Genomic DNA, 21,850 nt, shown 5'->3' with positions numbered 1-21,850 from the left:
CCTCAACCCAGAACATGAAAGAGTCCATAGTAGGCATAACAGCTGCTCAAAAATGTAAGAAAAACATTTTTACAGTTAGAAGAATAATGGCTCTCAAAGGAAAACAAAAATCTCTTCCGCCATTACCGACAAAGGTAGCTGTTTACTGTGAACACCTGAGAGTGTCAGATACGAAGTTCTGCACTTGACTCTCGGGTGGCTCTGTGACAGAGGTTGTATGACAAAGTCTGGAAAAGATCAAGGAGACCACATGATCTATATTGTCCTTTTTTATTTCATTTTCATTCCAAAAAAGAGACAGGATAGAAAGAGATGAAAAATCTGATTTCATATTTGATCCTAAAGAAAAAGATATAACTAAATCTGTTCATAGTAACTGTTATATATCTACCATTAAAACTTGGGAATAATGTATTGGCCCCACAATAGTCAGGATCTATATTTAGATCAAGCACTTCATTGTTGGAAAACTGCTGAAGATCACTCCTGCATGTGCCGGGGGCCAGGCCTGCTTTATTTTAACTGGAAAATCTCCTTTACTTTTGCTAAACATTTCTCATCCATGGGAGGCTTCCTCGGGCTGCCAGGCTGCAGAAACTTCTTCACGTTGGGGAGGTTGCTGATTCTGGCTTTCAGGGCCTGCAAGGCACAAGAGCACAGCCTCAGAGTGGAGCCAAAGACCAAGCCCGTCATTAGCACAAGCCAGGGAATCTGAGACCCTCCTAGACGAGGACCACCTGAGTCTCCTCCATCGGCACCAGCCTGAGGCTGGGAACAGACACCCCGTGAGCCATGAGGATAAGAGAAGAAAATCCAGCTCAAGTGCATTTTCTTCCCTGTCTTCTTCCCTACACACTCATCCTGTGGATTCATGGCTCTTTGCAACACAAGGAAGAGTAATGTGTCTGTGCAACATCAGGACAGATAAAGTTTCCAGCAAGTAAAAGCAAAGATATGGGAAAAGTGGGCAGGACCTGAAGACAGGAAACATAAAAGGTAAACCATGAGGCCAGTCAAAACCAATTTGCGCACCGAGAGAGAGTGACAGGGAGAGAGGGGAGACTGTGCAGAGAGAAACACAGTGTGTGGAAGGAGGAGCAGGAGCCGAGGGGAGGACAGCTGCTCACAGACTCGGGTGTGGAAGGAGAAGGACACTCTTGGGTCAAGGGAATCACAGAGGAAAGAGGACAGAATCCGTAATGGAACGGAGGCCTGGGAGAGAGGTGCTGATGCTGGGTCCCTCTCATTATAAAAGACGAATCATCCTTCTTGGGGCAGCGTCCACTCAGATTGTTTTGACATAAGGAGATTCTTCTCATGCCTCAGACCAGGGCCTAGGAGCTAATTTTGGAGACGGGAGGGCAGCAAAGGCCTAGACAATAATGGGGACCCAAGAGGCCAAATATTAGATTCCAAGATGGGAGGTGTGGGCCTTCCGTCCTGAGGGCTGTGAAAGAGATCACCTTCAGCAGAGGGAAGTTGGCCAGAAGGCTGGGGTCAATCTCTTCGACGTAATAGATAAGTTCCACCAGGTGGATGTCAGCCCTGCTCAGCCTGTTGCCAACCAGGTAGTCTTGTCCGTGGCTCTTTAACACCTGGCGAATTGGAGGAATCGCATCATGAACACAGGCACAGGCAGGCTGGGCCCCCTGCTCCTCCCAGCTCTGTCCAGCCCGCTCTCCCTCCTCTGCTGCCTCACTGGGCGGATGTGGAGCTTCAGACCTTCTCCACCGGCCCTGAATCACTGACACAGAGGGAGGAGTGGGCTCTGCTGTTCTTCCCTCACTCCTCAGTTGAAGCCCAGGTTACCATTTCTTTTTCCCCTTCCCAAGTCTCTGGGGCTCCCTACTTGCACCTTCCACCTGGGACAAGGGCTTAGCACTTCCATGCCTTTCAGTCTCACAACCTATACTGTGCAGCCCTCAAACTTCAGGACACGACTCTTCATGTGTCTTTCTCTCTTTCCACACTTTTCTTTCTCCTCCCTCCCTTGGACAAAGTCTCCACCTTCATGACAGCCTTCCTCAGTCCTGAGCAGACTATTTCAGAGTCTACCTTTCTCCTCTCGTCTGCTCTCCTCATTTCCTGGTCTATCTCTCTGGGACCTGAAATAACCCCGGTTTACCTTGAACTCACCATCCCCTTACAACACTGGCTCTGACTCCTACCCGACCTGTGTCTGTCAACAACATTGGTGGAATATGTTCTAATTTGCCTGCTGAAGTGACTAGGTGTGACTGCACTGATGTCTGCATTTGCTTTAAAATGCAGCAAAAATTAAGGTACTTGCTTGGAGGACAGAAGGATGGGGACAGATATGATTAAGCAAACATCATAATAAAAGGTTAATTTTTGAAAATAGATGATGGGCAATATGAGTTCATTGTACACGTATTTCAAGGTTTAGTAAACTTTGAGTTTTTCATAAAAAATATTGCAGAAAATATATGATGTTTATTAAAAATATTGCAGACATATGAAAATGACAGAGAAAGAACATGGCACCACCAAGTAAATATCATAACATTGTGGCAAATACCCTTTGACACTACGTATGCATATAGAAGTATGGATAAAAAATGAAGAATATAATGAAGCATCAAACGCCATGTTGTACTGTGCGTCTTTCATTTATTTCGTCACAGGGCTCTTTCATCTCAGAGGATAGATGTCTTCGAACTGCAGTGACTGAGGAGCTTGTCACCCTGTGAACGTGCTAAACTCTCAGCACCACAACGGCCAGGAGAGCGGATTTTCTGATTACTATTAAATTCCTGACTCCTTGATCAGAATCTGACACACCAGCACTGAATGCACATTTGTTGAACGAATGAAAGAATGATTTGATGCTTTATTTGTATGTAAGCCTCCTGTATCTCTTATGATCATTTTTTGGTTCCTGATTTTTATTTAGCATGATACCAGGTAGTTTTGATGTTGAAATGTTCTGCTTTACCTTCAAAGAGAAACATTAGGGAAGGTAGGTATGATGTGTCATGATGGAAATTTATTTCCTTAGTTTGCATGACTTTCCTCAAAAATCTGAGAGCCATGGTCCCCAAAATTGTCGATTATTTTCCCTTCACACCATTTCATCTGTCACTTCCTCTCCATCCCTCAGCCCCCATCTCTGCTTAGATACATCTCATCCATTCATCCATTCCCTGAAACTCTACAACATTCTCCTGATGGACAGCTGGTCCCATGTCACCCTTCATAGTTTGCCAGAATACTTTCTGATGTATTGTTTCATTGTGTTCCTCCTGGAGCAAAAGCCCCTGTCTGGTGTTCTGCAGGATCTGCTCCCGTCTCTAGGGGGTCTCCCAGAGCCTTCCACAGCCCAAGCCTCATGACCGTGAAATTCCAGTGAATACAAAATGCTAGATTGGGCCCTAGTAAATTAAAGTTTTGGTGAAAAATTATAACTTGGGTGAAACTGGCACAGTTCCTCCTCACAGTGGATTTTTATAAAATGCCTTGAGAGTCAAGATGCTCCACTAACTAGGATTCAGGAAAGCTGACTGGGAGTGAAGGTCCTTGTCCCAGGAATGGCCAGTTCTCTTTTCCTTTCTCCTCTAATCTCAGCACCGCCGACATGCTAAATAGCTGACTCACTTTTTCAAATGCAGGGAAATACCGATTTGTTGTGCTCTCTTTGATCTGGGTAATCTTGGCACCTTTCTCATCAGGTGGGGTTATGGGCAAAAAGATGAACATTTCATTCAAATCTGCCATACCTTCTATGTACCTATCAATCCTGAAAGATAAAAATGACCAAATTGTCAAATGCCTCCTGCCTTAGATTTTATAGTTGAAAAATGGAAAAGAATGGAGCATCAGGAGGTGGCAAAGGAATTCACCTCAATTGGCTGCATTTTTATAGGCCAGTCATTCACCTATGAGTTCTCCCTGATTTTCACATTTCATTCTAGAACAACCTTGCGAGGTAGATATATGTCTAAAATTTTTGTTATATGCATGACCAAACATGAGGACCGAGAGCATCGGTGACCTGCCCCAAGTCACAAGCATGAGAGACATGAGTGGAATCACTGCAAGTAATCACTGAGACCCTAGCTAGGGTTTGCCAGCTCTGCTGGGTTTGCGCTGTGCACAAACTCAGTGTGATTCACACAGTCAAACACCTACCACCTAACTCACCCCCTCAGGGAGTCCCTGGCACAGCTGTCTCAGCCATGTCCTTCTCTGTCTCACTCTGTTACACTACCCAGACCCACTGAATGCCCAGTGTTTGCATCTTTCAATGATTTCCCATAGAACATGGTTCCACAGCCCTCTCCATGTACTGTTGTCCAACGCACACCATGTTTGCATTTCTCGAGACCAATCCTAAAGTATCCCCTGAAATTGTGTAATTGTTTATACACTTCCCAACAGTGCATATGCCAGGTTTCTTGTGTGTGTTACAGACCAGGCTTCCTATAACAATGTTTTAAAAATAAAAGTTTTCTTGATCTATAATTCTGCTGCCACAATGTCATCTTTTTCAAGTGTACAATTTTGTGATTTTTTTAGTAAATTCAGAGAACTTTGTACCATCACCATGCTCTGATAACAAAATATTTTCATCCATTCAAAATGAACTTCTATGTGGGTCAGCATTCATTCTACATTCTTCCCTCCCTCTGGCCCCAGGCAACCACTCAACTACTTTCTGTTTCTATGGATAGGAATGTTCCAGACATTTTGTAATACGGAATTATACAATAAGTGCCATTCGTGTCTGGTTTCTATATGTAACCTAATGTTGTGAACCTAATGAACCTAAGTTCATCCGTGTTGCAGCCTGCATCAGAGCTTCATTCCTTCGCATGGACAGATAACATTCCACTGCATGGCTGTACCACACTCTGCTCATCCAGTCATCACTTTGGGGACATTTATACCGTTCCCATTTTTTGAAGACTATAAACAACACTTATGAACAATTGCGTACAAGTTTTAGTGTTGATATAATTTCAGTTCCCTTGCGTACACGCCTCATAGTGGAATCGCTGAGTCATATCGTAACTCTATGTTTAACCTTTGAATAACTGCCCCAGTTCTGCACATGGTTTTAATTTTAATCATGTGGCGCCATCACAACAGAGAAGAGTCCCCCTGTTATGGTCTTATTGAAATAATCTGCTGCTTCAATCTTGTATCAAAGTGCTCGATGTAAACCTGGCATCTTGGGCTCAACATCTGCTAACCCTTGTCATATGGCCCATCCATATCCCTGGGTGAAAGTTAGGTTTGTGGTCATCATTCTGGTAAATTCTGGAAGATGAGCATCAGCTTCTTTGGGTCCTTCTCTTCCCCAGGCTAATCCTCTATACCTTCAGACACTTTGTCCCTCATCTCTAGCTGTGGGCTGGTGTCCAGCTCATAAAGGTCTGAACACCTGGAGACATGACTCCACCATTCTCTTGGCTTCTCAGGTCATCAGGTTTGCTCTGTCACTGTGCCCTCCCCGTGGGCCGCATCCTCTTCTATAATCCCACTGGCTTGAGTCCACTGCAGGTTTCCTGTCCCTCATCCTCTAAGGTCTCAGCTGTACTGGACTTCACTCTACACCACCGAAGCCATGCTGCTGGTGGTCATGATCCCCCTGACATGGTCTTGGTCCCTCAGGGAAGAACTTGAATTATTCCTATTAATTGTGGATGAAACACAGGAAAAATACCGCACAGGGCTCTCTCCTTGGTGTCTCTCCCATAGAGGTTGTGTTTGGCGGCGATGTAGTTGAGAATGGCTCTGCACTGCACCAGCTTCATCCCATCGATTTCCACCATTGGCACCTGCTGGAACATCAAACTCCCATCTTTTGAAAGAAGAAAAGGAAAGAGAGCAATGTTTTGAGATTCACACTTTCAGGATGAAAAACTGTTTGTTGAAATGACTGAATAGATAAAAGGAAACAAAAAATTATTACCTGGGAGTATTGGAAGGAAACGGCATTTGTTTTTAGCTCCCTGTAATCCTTTTTCTTATCAATCTGCCTTTTACTTTTAACCTATTATTTCATTAATTTTTTTATTTCCCTTTGAGACACATGGTATTCTGTGTATTTTTCATGTTCGATTTCTCTTCATGGATATTTTAGGAAAAGATTGGAAGAGGCTGCTGCAGGACCACCAGTCATTTGCCATTTCAGTTGGGAAGTTCCCAAAAAAAGTCTATGGGGGACCCGGCAAGAGGCCAGGACTTAGTGAGATTTCTACGGAGGGCGTTTCCTATGCTCTTCAAATCCCACCAATGGATACTGTGTGCTGGGGAACCCTGTTTTCCCAGCCACTGCTGCCGGCCCTCGCTCTCTCTCTCCCTCCTCACGGGCTCACCTGGTATTCCAACTACATCAGCACCCTCTTGCTATATGAGCCTAGAAACTGTTGGGACATCACCTTGTCAAACCATCAGAAAGAAGAACTCCAGGCAACTGCTGGGCCTGTTTCTCCTCTTTCACTCTATTGCACATGCCTCACGGCCTTGCTGGGAGGTTGTGGGATCCTGAGCTGGTACAACTCAGTGGTGGTGCAGAAAAGCAGTAGAAAGCAAAGAGAGGGATCCACAGGCACCGGGGCTGGTCCTAGAGCAAATGCTCAGAGAGTTGTAGCCTTCCTGGCCCTGAGGGAGTTACCAAAGCGGCTCACAAAACCCCACCGTGCACATTTGAACCACTTTTTTCCTTTCTGCTTATCTCCTGGTTCCCAGCACACACACAGGCAATGCCTGGGATTAAAACCTCAAGTTATAGCTTCTTCTAGACCCTCTCATCAGAGGAATTTACATACTTGGTCTTACCATTTCTTAGTTTTTCCAAGTCTTTTGAAGTTTCCATAAATTTCTCTTCAAACTGGAAAGGAGAAACAGTAAATGAGTTCTTGTTCTTTCATTCCATACCATTAAAGAAGTTTACACTTGAATGGCCCCTGTCTGGACATAATAAGCAAAAGGAAGATTTCTGACTTGGGAGGGCACACAGGGGCGTGTCATCAGGGCGACTGGAAATTTAGATTAGAGCCATTGAGGAAAGAGCACTGGTGGCAGCAGGTAACAGCTCATTCTTGAGGTTGCAATTCACCTCCACCCTGTTTCCACCTCTGTGGATGATCCTGGTCATTGGGGAGAGGGACATCACGGAGGGAAGGGACTGGGAAGTGCCTCTACTTATGAGGTTTCAGTATCTCAGGAAAGCCTGTCCATCCAGGTGAGATCAGGACAGTACATTGTATGTCCCCAGCAAAGAGTACACCAAGGGACAATGGCTGTCTCAGATGCTGCCACCAGGAGCCTCTGCTGTCATTGACATCACTCCATCCCACGAGTCCCCACTTAATATAACATGAGTCCTGGTTGCTGCACAGCTTTAACTCTTTCAACTCAGAATTTCGTCCTCTGGAAAATTTGGACACATTTGACTAGAATTTCCAACTTAAGGAAGCAAAAAGAGTTCTCAAACTTTTTTTCTTTGTATCCATGAATCTTTGTTTCTGATATGCCTGCCTGGGTTTGAATATCATTTCTTACATGTAGTGACCTCCTGATGTTGCACACGTCACCGAATCTCCTCGTGTCTCAGTATCCTCCTCTATATAATCAGTATAGTTATGGCACCTACGTTATAGGCTGGTGTGAAGATTAAATCTGTAAGGTATGCAAAGGCCTTTAAACAGTACCGTGTATACACTAAGTGCTCAATAAACATAAGTTGTCAGGGTTTTTATAGATGGTTTTGTTTCATCATACCATCCTTTCTTTTTAATTAACGCCACCAAACATTAGTGAACCTCTACTCCGTCCTTGACCTACATTCGGAACTTAGACCTTGGTGTAGATTCTCCTTCTCCTGAGGCAAGTCTCTCTGGTTCGAAGGGCTGCTGGCCGTAAGGCTGACCAGAGGCTCTGAGTGCTTGTGGGGTTTCAACACAAATATGAAAATCAGTAACTATATGATCACGTGGTTTACTTAATCGGCAGAATCGACCAAACCAAAAGTCAAAAGAGACCGATGTCAAGAAAATAGATCTCAGCATTGATGCGATTTGGTTCCAGTCTTGCGTCTGCCTCACGGTAGCTGTGTGATCGGGGCACAGTCACTTAGCATCTCCAGGCCTCAGTTTCCTCCTCTATCAAATGGAGGGAGAACATTTTCTTAAGCGGAACATGTTGTGTTAAAATACAGATTACAGGACCCGGGCCACACACACCAAGTATAACTAGTAGTGCTGTTTCCAGTGGCTGCTATGGTTTAAAGGGTTCTTGATGGTGAAAAGCTTGGGAATATGAGGAATTCTAACTTGTCCAGTGGAAGCGTTTATTGTGGATCCACATGGCTCCACAGGGTCTGACTACAGAGATAGTGAGGTGGGGGCGCAGCAACTCCTAAAGCACCCAGTTCCAGACAAACATAAGGGATGGTGGCTGGTCATCAAGGGAGGGTGGCCGAGGTGGGATGGGGTTGGCTAGTGAGACGGTGTTTGTGAGGCTAACGGAGACGGACGGGATAGTGAAGACCAGCCTTTGGGCACAGAGAACCCAGAAGCCCTGACCAAGAGCCTCTGGTAAGTCCTGCCCTACCCCCTCTTCAGTCAAGCTGATGCAGAAGAGGAAGACTGGGATGCGCTCAGCATCTCCCCTACCTCACCCTCCTGTGGTGAACTCATCCTGCCCAGGGGCTCTCAGCACATCCCTGAACCCCAAGGCTGACCCTGGAGTACAGTGAAAATTGATTTATAGAGAGAAAACGACCTGGAAGGGCACTATTTGGATGTTTCATGTGCTCATTCTTTGTGAAATTGACAGGTCCAGGCTAAAGTCCCATGCATCTGTGAAGCCATCTAGAAAATGTAATCCCAAGGCTTTGGTAAACATGTCATTATCAGGCAGAAGGGAGGCCACTAGAAGTCCCTGTCACAGGACACCACCTCACCTGGAGCCCTCCTTTTCTGCTCCCACCTGAGGGACCAGATCTCCTGAGTCTGTCCATGACTCCTCCCCAGGAAAACCCTCCCTGAGTTGCTGCTGCCTCTATCTGGACTGAGAAGTGTGTTTCTCAGTGACACCTCTAGAGGGCAGCACTCAATAGAGTCCCAGGAAAATCTACCAGGTTTCCACAGGGACTATGGCATTTTGACACTGTCAATCCTTGGGTGTCCTCCTAGATGCTCCCTCCTCCTTTTAATCACCTCCTTACTTGTGTGCAACCTCAGTGGAACATAAGCTGTCTGAGGACATAGCCCCGTGTCTGTCTTGTTCATCCATGTATCCCCAGGACCTAGCACAGGACCTGGCACTTAAAGGCACTTGACAAATCACTGCTGAGTGAATGGTAAGTCTTTCACAGGCATTTTGGTAAAATTGCTCCTCCTCATATTTCTGGTTATGTCTTAACTTTAATTATATTTTATTCTAATCTGATATATTCTAACTTTTTACTATGTTAATTTCTATCATGCATATAAATAAACAGAAAAGTATATTGATCCTCCTTGCGCCCTTCACCCAGTAGTAATAATTTTCAACTTAAGCCAGTCTCCTGTCACCATATGCCCACTGCTCTCCCTCTCTTGTAATAATTTGAAGCAAATCCCTCATATCATATATTTCATCTTTAAATACTTCAATGTGTATCTTTAAAACATAAGAACTATTTTAAAAATAACCTCAGAACGATATCACATCTAGAATTTAACAAAAATTCTTTAATATTATGTAGCGCGCAATCAGGTTCATGTTTCTAATTATTGCACAAATGGCATAAATGATATTTTACACTTTGTTTAAATCCAAATCAAAATAAGGCCACACATTGTGGTTAGTTCCTTAACTTTATTTTAATTGTTTATGCTCTTTGATGACAAGAAGTTTTAATAATGCATAAGGTCAAATATGTTCATCTCTTAATAGTGATTAATTTTTATCAATGCACAACTCTTGACAGGTCATTTAGTGAGAATAGTCTCCTAGCTCATGGGAGAAAGGACTTCGATAGTCACTTATAGATCCAACTTAAGACGACTGAACTCAGAACCAACCTCTACTCCAGCAGCAGCCAGGAGCCATAGGATCGAATCCATCCGGCCTCGTCCATCGTAGTAGTGCAGCTTGGGCTTCCCTGCCATGTTGCAGTCTCCTGGGTTCTTTAAACCTGAATGAATGAATGAATAAATGAATGAATGAAACCATAGAAGCAAAAATGCTCTTTATGATACACAGTTCAACAGCACCAACAATGTTGAAGAAGTGTCTGCCTCCTTCATGGCAGAGTTGAAAGAGTCCCTGGAATGTCTTACATGACCCAAATTCTCACCTTCAGCAGCTGAGCCCAGGAAATTGCACCAAACCACTCTGCAGTCTCCACTGGGTGAAGTCTGGCAGTCTTGGCAACGTAACAGATGAGAGTCTGTGGTAAGGAAGCATGCGTGGGTGTTGGGGAAGGAGGAAGGATTAAAGAACTAATATTTATTGAAAACTTCCTCCTAACAATCCTGACCGAGTGCTGACCCCTTTGGATACATTATATCTTTAATCACCTAGCAGCCCCGTGAAATAGTTGTCATTATCTCCATTTTTCAGCTAATGGAACCAAGGTTCAGTGGTTAAATGACACACCCACAGTCACACTTCAGATACTTATGGATGTGAAAATCCAGCCAAGAACTAAAGGGAGGGCAGGGCTGGAACCCACACAGATGCAGGCCCTGGGAGCCTGTGAGGGCCTTGAACCAAACGGCTTCCCTGACAGCGAGGAGGCAGAGGGAGCAGAGTTAACACCACATTTGTTCCAGAGCTGGAATTAGGGCTCAGACTCGCTGAACTGTAGCTCAAAAGATCCTAATTCTTTCCACAGGAGGATGCTGTTTCCTTCCTTTTTCTTTTCTCTATTTTTTTTTTTTTTGCAATGTTAGATTCTACCTTTGCTTGATGCATTATATAATCTAGAAAAATGATGTTACTGCATTAACTTTACAGTACATGGAATGGAACTAACATTTGTTTGATCTCTGTCATACAATGGGCAAGATCCAAAATTTACCTTCATTTGTCCTACAAAAATCACCTGAGGTGCAGTCTTTATTATTCTCATGTTACAGTTTTGGGATATTCAGGTTTCTAGAGTAACTTGCACAATGTAGGTGGTGGATCCGATTCACACCCACTTCTTTGTGAAACCAGCAGAATAAGCTGTTCCCTTTATCTCTCCTCCTTCGAACCCTAAGTAAATTGGTATTCATTGATCAATGAAGGATACCCACACAACACAACAGGACTCCTGAGAGACCCACACAGCTATACATCTGAAGGCAGATGGACTACCCCTAGGGAGGTGATGGAGACAGGTGAGCACTCTCCTGACCCCCAGCAGCCCTGTGCATGCATGAGACTGCTTTCACAGCTGGAGCCCATAGTACCACTGCAGCCCTGAGTGTGAGAGTGAACCCCAGCATAACTGTGGGAGCAGGTGACTGCAGCCCTGAGCCCCCATGTAATCACTTTCCTATTCAGAGGAAGAGGCCATTGTTCAGCTGCATTCCCAAGATGTGTCCCAGGCTCAGACAGACACACCTGCAAATGATCATGCCAGGCTCAGAATACACAGCTCCTGTCCTCCCTCGCTGTAGTCCTTAGGAGTCTCCCAGGCTTGGACAACATGAGGAGACCCACCTACCAAGCACAAGGATGGGTGCAACCTAGGAAGAGGCATCAGCTAATCTAGATCCCCAGATGAATGATTTCCCAGATACTGCAAACATCCATAATACAGCCGTGGTCCTGAATGTGGAAGCTCATCTTAGTAGGACCATGGGAGAAGGCAGTAGCAGCCCTGAGCCCCTGCAGCTTCACTTTCCCATCCAGTGAGAGAGCCCAAAGTGCCAGTGTGGTCCCAAGGAGTGGTCCAGGCTCAGACCCAATGGGGAAGACCTGCCCACCAGGCACAGTGGCTGGAGCCACCTTAAGAAGAGGCAGCGTGGATCTACACACCTGGTCAAATGACCTCCCAGCTGCCCCAAATGCCAATAGCACTGGGGCAGCCAAGAAGGCAGGAGCATGCCTCAGCGGGACTTTGGGAGCAGGCAATGGCAGACCAAAGCCCACGTATAATCACTTTCCCATCTGATGGGAGAGCCCACAGTGACGCTGCAGTCTCAAGAAGTGGCCCAGGCTCGGACAGACACAGTGGCCAGGGATCGTGCTGGGCTCAGAATACACAGTTCCTGTCCTCACCCAGTGGCAGCAGGTGGAATCTGTGACCAGATACTACCACTATTCGAACGCACAAATAAACCCAATCAAATAGGATGAAGAGGTATCTCAATACTCCAGACCAGAAGGAAAAACAAACACCGAGAAATCAACTCTGAAGGCACACAAACTTACAATATGAATGACACAGAATGCAAAATAGCTGTCATAAGAAAAACCCCCAAAGAGTTAGAACAAAACTCAGGAAGACAGTTCAATGAAATCAGGAATAAAATTAATGAACAGAGGGAATTCTTCACAAAAGAGATTGAAGCTATAAAGAAAACCAATCAGAAATGTTGGAGATGAAAAACACAGTGAATGAGATCAAGAAAAATTGAGAGTCCTGAAACAATAGAGCTGAAATCATGAAGGAAGGCATTAGCAATTTAGAGGACAGAAATATAGAAATGCTGCAGGTGGAGGAGGAGAAAGAACTAAGACCAAAAAGGAATGGAGAAATTCTGAGAAATATCTGACTCAATTGGAAAACACAACATAATGATTATAGGTATTCCAGAGGGAGAAAGGAGCAGAGAGCTTGTTCAAAGAAATAATAGCTGAGAACTTCCCAAACTGGGGAAGGAGCTGGAATTACAAGGAAAAGAAGCTCACAGAACTGCTAATTATGTCAATGTATAAAGACCTTCTCCAAGGCATATATTAGTAAAACTGGCAAAAGTCAATGACAAAGAAAAAATATTAAGGACAGCAAGGCAGAAGAAAATAACCTACAAGGGAACCCTTGTCAGGCTTTCAGGCTCTCAGCAAAAACCATGAAGGCTACGGGACAGTGGAATGATATATTCAAAACTCTGAAAGACAAAAAGCTTCAGCCAAGAATACACTATCCAGTGAAAATATCCTTCAGATATGATGGAGAAATAAAAACTTGCCCAGATAAACAAAACCTGAGGTAGTTCAGCACAACCCCCATTCCCTAGAAATGATCAAGAAGACCATCATACCTGAAAAAAAAGAGAAAGACTGACAAAGCCTTGAGCAAGGAGATAAATAGGCAGAGAAAATCAGAAAATTGCAGCTCTCTATCAGAACAGGTTAGCAAACACTTGATTATAACATTCAAGATAAACAGAAGGAAAATATCAAGAATACCTATAAGTCACTTCATTTTAACCATAAACTCACAACACAAAGTGGAATAAGTTGTGACAGCAATAACTGAGAAGGGGAAGAGGAAAGGGATGGAAATTGCTTAGACTAAGGAAATAAGAGGCTATCAGAAAATGACTATTTCATCTATAAAATCTTTTATACAAACCTCATGGGAACCACTAAAAGATAATCAGAACAGAGACACAAATGATAAGTAAAAAGAAAACTGAGAAAACCATCATCGAGAACCACCAAACTGAATTGGCAATCAGAAATACACAGGATAAGAAACAAGGAAAACAAGTGATAAAATGGCAGCATTATGCCCTCGTATATCAATAATCACTCTAAATATAAATGGAGTGAATTCTCCAATCAAAAGACACACAGTGGCTGGATGGGTCAAAAAACAAGACCCAACAATATGCTGCCTCCAGGAAACACACCTCAGCTCTAAAGACAAATACAGGCTCAGAGTGAAAGGATGGAGGATGATACTCCAATCTAATGGCAAACAGAAGAATGCAGGTTGCCATACTTATGTCAGACAAAGTAGACTTCAAGAAAAAAAGGCAATGAGAGACAAAGAGGGACAGTATATAAGATAAAAGGGACACTCCACCAAAAGGACATGACACTTATAAATATATATGCATCTAACATGAGAGCCACTAAGTACATAAAGCAACTATTAAGAGATCTAAAAGGAGATATTTACAGCAACACAATAATAGTAGGGGACCTTAACACACCACTCACATCAAGGGATAGATCATACAGACAGAAAGCCAACAAGCAAACAGTGGAATTAAATGAAAAACTAGACTAAATGGACTTAATAGACATATATATATAGAACACTCCATCCAAAAACAGCACAATACACATTCTACTCAAGTGCACCTGGAACATTCTCAAAGATTGACCATAAGTTGGGAAACAAGGCAAGCCTCAATAAATTTAAGAAGATTGAAATCATATCAAGCATCTTTTCTGACCGTAATGTTATGAAACTAGAAATCAACCACAAGAAAAAAGCTGGGAAAGTGACAAATAGAGAGAGATGAAACAGCGTGATACTGAACAACCAATGGATCATTGATGAAATTAAAGAAGAAATCAAAAAGCATCTGGAGAAAAATGAGAATGAAAATATACCATACCACCTCACGTGGGATGAAGCAAAAGCAGTCGTAAGAGGGAAATTCATAGCAATACAGGCCCACTTTAACAAACAAGAAAAATCTCAAATAAACAATCTTAATCTACACCTAACAGAACTAGAAAAAGAAGAACAAATAAAACCCAAAGTCAGCAGAAGGAGGGAAATAACACAAGTTGGAGCAGAAATAAGTGAACTGCAAACCAAAAAAAACAGTAGAAAGGATCAATGAAGCAAGGAGGTACTTCTTTGAGAAGATAAACAAAATTGAAAAACCTTTAGCCAGACTCACTAAGAAAAAAAAGAAGGCTCAAATAAAATTAGAAAAGAAAGAGGAGAAGTTGCCATGGATACCATAGAAACATGAAGGATTATAAAAGAATACTATGAAAACCTATACGCCAACACACTGGAAAATCTAGAAGAAATGAAGAAATTCTTAGACTCATACAACCTCTCAAAACTGAATCAAGAAGAAATAGAGAATCTGAATAGATGAATCACAATTAAAAAGACTGAAACAGTAATCAAAATCCTGCCCAAAAATAAAAGTCCAAGACCAGATGGCTTCTTGGGAGAATTCTACCAAACATTCAAAGAAGATTTAATACGCAGCCTTCTCAAACTATTCCAAACAAATTGAAGAAGATGGAACACTTACTAACACATTTTCCGAGGCCATCACCCTGATCCCAAAGGCAGACAAGGAAATCACAAAGAAAGAAAATTACAAGCCAATATCACTAATGAACATAGATGCAAAAATCCTCAACAAAATATTGGCTAACCAAGGCGCAGGATGTTGGTGTAGTGGTTAAGTTCACACACCCCATTTCAGCAGCCTGGGGGTTGCTGTTTCAGATCCCAGGCAGGGACCTACACAATGCTCATCAATGCAAGCTGTGGCAACAGCACATATACTACATAGAGGAAGACTGCCACAGTTGTTAGTTCAGCAACAATATTCCTCAAGCAAAAAGAGAAGATTGGCAATAGATGTTAGCTTAGGGCCAATCTTCCTCACCAAAAAAACAGATTTTTTGTCAAAACGAATACAGCATTACACTAAAAGGATCATACACCATGATATAGGGAGATTTATACCAGGGATGCAAGGATGGTTCAACATCTGAAAATCAATCAATGTGATACACAACATTAACAAAATGAGGAACAAAAACCACATGATCGTCTCAATAGACACACAAAAGCAAAAATCCATTTATGATAACAACTCTCAAAAAAATGGGTAGAGAAGTGCCTCAACATAATAAAGGCCATATCTGACAAACCCACAACCAATATCATACTCAATGGGGAAAAACTGGAAGACATACCTCTGAGAATGGGAACAGGACAAGGGTGCCCACTCTCACCACTCTTGTGCAACATAGTACTGGAGGTTTTGGCATGAACATTTAGGCAAGAACAAGAACTAAAAGGTATCCAAATTGGCAATGAAGAAGTGAAGCTCTTGCTGTTTGCAGATCACATCATTTTATATATAGAAAACCCTAAAGAATCCATCAGAAAATATTTGAAATAATCAATAACTACAGCAAAGTTGCAGAGTACAAAATAAACTTACAAAATTCAGTTGCATTTCAATACTCTAACAGCAAACTTAAAAGAAAGAGAACTCAAGATTAAAACCCCATTGACAATCGCAACAAAAGGAATAAAATATCTAGGAATAAATTTAACCAAGGAGGTGAAAGACCTATGCAATGAAACCAATAAGACATTATTGAAAGAAATCGAAGATGACATAAAGAGATGGAAAGGTATTCCATGCACATGGATTGGAAGAATAAACTTAGTTAAAACGTCCATACTACCTAAAGCAATCTACAGATTCAAAGCAATCCCAGTCAGAATCCCAAGGACATTCTTCAGGGAAATAGAACAAAGAATCCCAAAACTTACATGGAACAAAAAAAAGACCCCGAATAGCCAAAGCGATCCTGAAAAAAAAAGAACAAACTGGAAGCATCACAATCACTGACTTCACAATATGCTACAAGGCTATAGTAATCAAAACAGCATGGTCCTGGTACAAAAACAGACACAGATCAATGGAACAGAATTGAAAGCCCAGAAATAAAACCACACATCTACACACAGATAATCTTCAACAAAGGAGCCATGAAAATACAATGGAGAAAGGAAAGTTTCTTCAATAAATGGTGAAAACTGGACAACCACATGCAAAAGAATGAAAGTAGACCATTATCTTACACCATATACAAAAATTTACCAAAAATGGATTAAAGACTTGAAGCGAAGACGTGAAACCTTAAAACTCCTAGAAGAAAATATAGGCAGTACACTCTTTGACATCGGTCTTAGAAGAATCTTTTCAAATACTATGTCTACTTGGTCAAGGGAAACAAAAGAAAAAATAAACAAATGGGGCTTCATCAGACTAAAGAGTTTCTGCAAGGCAAAGGAAATCAGGCAAAAAAAATGAAAGGCAACCCACCAAGTGGGAGAAAATATTTGCAAATCACAAATCCAACAAGGGGTTAATCTGCAAAATATATCAAGAACTCACACAACTCCACAGCAACAAAAAAACAACCCGATCAAAAAACAGGCAAAAGATATGAACAGACATTTTTCCCAAAGAAGATATACAGATGACCAACAGGCACATGAAAAGATGTTCAAGATCACTAATCATTAGGGAAATACAAATCAAAACCACAGTGAGATATCACCTTACACCTATTAGAATGGCTATAATTACCAAAAGAAAAACCAACCAGTGTTGGAGAGGATATGGAGAAGAGGGAACCCTCATACACTGCTGGTGGGAATGCAAACTGGTGCAGCCACTATGGAAAACAGTTTGCAGATTTCTTAAAAAATTAAAAATAGAAATACCATAGGACCCAGCTATCCCACTGCTGGGCACTTATCCAAAGATCTTGAAATCAACAATCCAGAGAAACCTATGCACCCTTGTGTTCATTGCAGCATTATTTACAATAGCCAAGACGTGGAAGCAACCCAAGTGCCCATCGACTAAGGACTGGATAAAGAAGATGTGGTGTATATAGATATACAATGGAAGACTACTCAGCCACGAGAAAAGACAAAATCGTCCCATTTGCAACAACATGGATGGACCCTGAAGGGATTATGTTAAGTGAAATAAGCCAGACAGAGAAAGACAAACACTATATGATTTCACTCATATGTGGAAGACCAACAAAGAGAACAGATTAGTGCTTACCAGATGGGAAGGGGGTTGGGAGGTGGGCACAAGGGGTGAAGGGGCACATTTCTATGGTGACTGACAAATAACAATGTACAACTGAAATTTCACAATGTTGTAAACTATTACAACATCAATAAAAAAACCAAAAAACACAGGATCTGTACCCAGATTGTCTGGATACAAATCCTGGCTCTACCATTTGCTGGCTGCGTGGAAAAAAAAGAAAAAACAACCTTTCCTGGTCAACAGAAAATGAGAACTAGAGAGATTCGATGAATTGCCAAAGGTCACACACGTATGTTCCCAGTTCGCACTCACTATCCAGCAAGTGTGTCTACCCTCGACAACAACCCAGGAAATAGCTTCTAATGTCCTATTTTAAAGATGAGGAAACTGGAGTTCACAGACACAGAGCAGCTTCCCTGGGCTCAAACATTTGTCCTGGGATTTCAGGCCACGTGATTACAGGTTTCACTCCCTCGGGTGAGACTTAGGCTCTCTCTAGTCGTCTCTCTGAGACTCCTGTTTGGTTTTCCCATTCGGAATCCCCCACCAACTAATGGTTGAGGGGAGGGAGAGAGGGAAACATCCAATTCGTGAGTTCCTCTCTGCAGGCTGATTTTAGGTGTCTGAAGAGAAGAAACATTGTTAAAAGTATGCCTTGCTTTATGTGACATCCTAAAACTTTACTGTGAGTAAATTGAGGACTAGCATAACTGCATTTAACCTTGATAGGGGAAAGGGCTTATGTTCCTCAAATGCATATGTGCATGATAATTCCAGGGGTAAACTAAAGGAGCCATGCTGGAGTGGTCCTGATTACAGCATTTCTTAGCAGAGAGAAGGGAGACTGGAGCCAAAGCCCAGCACCTTTCCTCATGAGGAACAGAGACCCCAGCATGTTGTTTCATCTCTGCACCACAATTTTCTCTTCATAAAACAGAGTTCTCTCTACTTTTGAGGGTTGTAGAGAAAGTTAAATGAGATAATGTACAGAAAAATTCATCATAGGGATCAGCAAATGCAACTTCCCTCTTGCTCTCAGGTCCTGGGAGATGAGTGAGTCTGAACACACCAGGGAGCATATGTGTCTGCTTTCTCTATCTGTCTGTCTATCTATGTACCTATCTCTTGACACATATAGTGCCAGTAGGAATAAGATTGGGCATAGAATATATATATACACACATGTATGCATATGCATATATGTGTAGACTCTTTCTCAAAGGTCATAAAAAGGCTGTTTGTATTTAGCTCGTGTGGAAAAACTGGTGATCTTCACGGATCACTTAACCTGGATTGCAAGAACTTTTTGGCAAAGTTTCAGGGCTCTGGCATGTCATTAAACACAGCCTTGCGTAGCCCCAAATGTGGCAGATCCCTTGTCCTGCCCCTGGACACTGCACCCCACGTGCTTCTCTCCCCAGGCCCAACCCGCTGCCACTCACTCCCTGATCCAGGCACTCTGGACTCTGTCCTGTGCCCAGGCCCCCTGTGCATGGGTTCCAGCCATTGGAATGGGGGACCCACTGCTTGTCTTCCCAGCTGTTCTCAGCACTCGGGCGGGTCTCCCTGTCTACACTTGATGAAATGATCACGTCTCTCCAGTGTCCTTTTGCTTACCTGGAAATGCACACATTCCACTGATCCTTGTCTAACACTTGTTTCTGGCTTACGTGTAGAAGTGTTTCCTTCTTTAAAGTTTCCTTCAAACTTCCTCAACCAACACTCCTTGACCAGTTTCCATAGCTAAGAAATGAGGGCTGGTCGGGACGAGATCCGAGGCTGATAAGGTCCCTGACTGAAAGGAGTTTAAGTCTTCTCAGAAAAACAGGTTTGTGGACAAGTGACAGAGCACAAAGGGCCCAGCAGGGACTTCACTTTGGGTGGTCCCAACTCAAGAATCACGAGTCTCACAACCCAGCAAGTCAGAGCAAGGTGAGGAGGCTGCCAGGGGAGACAGCTGAGGGGCTGCTGCGTCTGCGCAGGGCGCTCCCTCCTCCCGGGCAGCATCCAGTCCCAGCTCCCTCGTCTCTCCTCGAGGGGCTGCCTTCCTCCCCTGCACAGGAGGCCCCACCTCCCCCGTCACACTTGCTCTCCAGAGAACCTTGCCTGGTGCTTTTCCTCATTGCCATTGCTGTACCTTCTCCCATAGGTCCGAGAGCTTTCCCCGTGGGTTCTCTCATGTTTGGACTGCTCCAGGACTTTCACATCATCTCCCTGAGCCTCTCTGTCTCTCCTGTGTGAGAACTTTCTTTTTTTCCCCAAGATTAATACTTCGAGCATGGTTGACTCATTTTCTGACGTGAATGACTTGCCCCTTCTAACTAGGAGAATTCCTGTGCTTTTTAAGAACTCATTCTATGCCCTCTGATTACCTAGTTTTGCCATCGAGACTTCCATGCTGGGGAGTGTGAGAGGTCGTGTCATCCAGGGACTCTTAACTGGGGGTAATTTTGCCCCTCCCACCCCGGAGAATACTTGGCAATCTCTGGAGATGTTTTTGGTTGTCCAAGCCAGGAGGCGGGGTGCTACATCCGTTGGGTTGAGAGCAGAGATGCCTCTGATGTGGAGTGGGGCGATGCCTCGATGTGCATCTGAATGCTTGTTACCCACCCTGGGTCCTTCTGCATTTTACCCAGCTCGTTTGTCACCTGCCATGTCATCCTAACTTACCCACTGACTGGATATTTAGTTGAAACTACCTTGTGGTGGATTGTGGTTAGCTCCTATAATGTGTCAGCTCCCCAGGATAAAGGTTTTTTGAAAAATACATTTTTGAACAGTAGAGTAATTCCTCTTTATTCATTTTCGCCTCTTATTCAACTCTCCGGCTTCCACCAGCACTTGGTGGAAGGAGATCCTCACATTGTGCTGTTTTTACAAGGACACAGTGAAATGAAAAGAAAAAGATAGAGTCCGGTGGTAATGAAATGATGATTTCTTTGAAACATGTGAACAAACCGTCACTGTAGATACCTTAAAGTTGTAAAGTTTGCAAATTTGAGGAAAATGTGTGTTAATACTATTCTCGAGTGCATTCCTTAAAACTAATTAAATGTACATTTCCATAATAAATATTGTTTAATTAACAAGAAAAGACAATGGACAGGACAGCTCCCCACAACAAAGCATTACCCAGCCCCCAATGTGAACCGTGCCAAGACTGAGATCATCTGTCCCCGCCATCATCATGGTTTGCCGTGAGTTGGTTGGACGCCAGAGAGAGAATGACGCTTGCCAGTCAGCTAATCCCAGCAGACTTAGCTATAATCTAGTTCTGCTGACATTCAGACTAAATTTGTTCCTGTTATAATCAATCTTAATTTTGAATTGTCACAGCATAGTTAGCATTACAACATCGCAGTTCACAACTGTCGTGTGTCGACTCCTTCTATGGAGAAAGGAACTTCAGCATAAACACCCACATTCTCTCTTGCACAGGTCATACTCTCAGATTGCCTAAAATGATATAATTCTTTTTTCTTCTCCTACAGTTTGTTTTTCTCATATCTGAATACTCATGCCTTAGTTTTCTAAAGTCTTCATTTTTACTTTTCTGTAAAGATGTATCCAACAGTAATTGAATAAATAACTCTTAAACTGACCCTAAGCACACCAAGAAGGCATGATGAGGGTCTAAAATTTTTCTGGTGCTGAGCCTACATGTTTGTGGTGCTTTAGATGCGAGGATGTGAGGTAAGGTATGAAGATTTATAAAGTCAGTACTTACCTTATTAAAGTCTGTCTCCCACTTGGCTCAGCAGCTCAGTGCCAGCCCCCTCACAAGTTGACAAGCTGGTTTTATAATGGAATAACTCCTCCCACTGACACCGGGGGAGTTTGGTTAAGGAAAAGCCACTCTTACGGAGTTCAAGGATCAGGGGTTCCAAGCCAGATTAGAAAATTGACAAGTCATCCTCTTATCACAAAACAACCAGTTAATATATTCCCTTTCAAGGTTGGTCATTAAAGGATAAAACAAAAAATTTCAGGCTGTTCTAACTCTCTGCCAGTCAATGGAGTATGGCTTTTTGAAGAAACTTACTGTGAGGTTTTCATGAATTGGATACAAGGATGAAGACAGATGGAAAATCTCTGCA

General features: G+C 43.0%; 1 protein-coding gene across 5 annotated transcripts; it reads right to left on the bottom strand.

Annotated features, from left to right (window-relative positions):
• Nucleotides 1–252: 252 nt before the first annotated feature.
• On the bottom strand, nucleotides 253–21,605 carry LOC106845586 (glutathione S-transferase A2-like). 5 transcript variants are annotated; one of them, XM_070514754.1, is made up of 8 exons: nucleotides 21,481–21,527; nucleotides 10,313–10,405; nucleotides 10,038–10,150; nucleotides 6,805–6,856; nucleotides 5,692–5,824; nucleotides 3,616–3,757; nucleotides 1,464–1,595; nucleotides 253–639 (listed from the first exon to the last, which is right to left on the bottom strand). In XM_070514754.1, exons 3-8 carry the CDS (start codon nucleotides 10,122–10,124, stop codon nucleotides 514–516), a joined length of 672 nt encoding a protein of 223 aa, XP_070370855.1. In that variant the 5' UTR covers nucleotides 10,125–10,150; nucleotides 10,313–10,405; nucleotides 21,481–21,527; the 3' UTR covers nucleotides 253–513. The 5 variants fall into 5 exon arrangements, with proteins under 5 accessions (XP_070370855.1, XP_070370856.1, XP_070370857.1 ...); XM_070514755.1 differs by lacking the exon at nucleotides 10,313–10,405 and adding an exon at nucleotides 7,531–7,647 and having other exon boundaries at nucleotides 21,481–21,504; XM_070514756.1 differs by lacking the exon at nucleotides 21,481–21,527 and adding an exon at nucleotides 7,531–7,647 and having other exon boundaries at nucleotides 10,313–10,336.
• Nucleotides 21,606–21,850: the final 245 nt, after the last annotated feature.

Source organism: Equus asinus, chromosome 8 (assembly GCF_041296235.1).
Source record: "Equus asinus isolate D_3611 breed Donkey chromosome 8, EquAss-T2T_v2, whole genome shotgun sequence".
Lineage (NCBI taxonomy): Eukaryota > Metazoa > Chordata > Mammalia > Perissodactyla > Equidae > Equus > Equus asinus.
This window is presented reverse-complemented; position numbering and strand designations above follow the sequence as displayed.

Bases quoted from the DNA above. Each gene is read 5' to 3' on its own strand.
- LOC106845586 (XM_014863893.3), bottom strand. From the start codon at position 10,124: ATGGCAGGGAAGCCCAAGCTGCACTACTACGATGGACGAGGCCGGATG. The intron at 6,857-10,037 runs GTTGGTTCTGAG...TCTCCTTTCCAG, and splicing joins TGGCTGCTGCTGGAGTAGAG to TTTGAAGAGAAATTTATGGA. The intron at 5,825-6,804 runs GTAAGACCAAGT...TTCTTTCAAAAG, and splicing joins CTTGGAAAAACTAAGAAATG to ATGGGAGTTTGATGTTCCAG.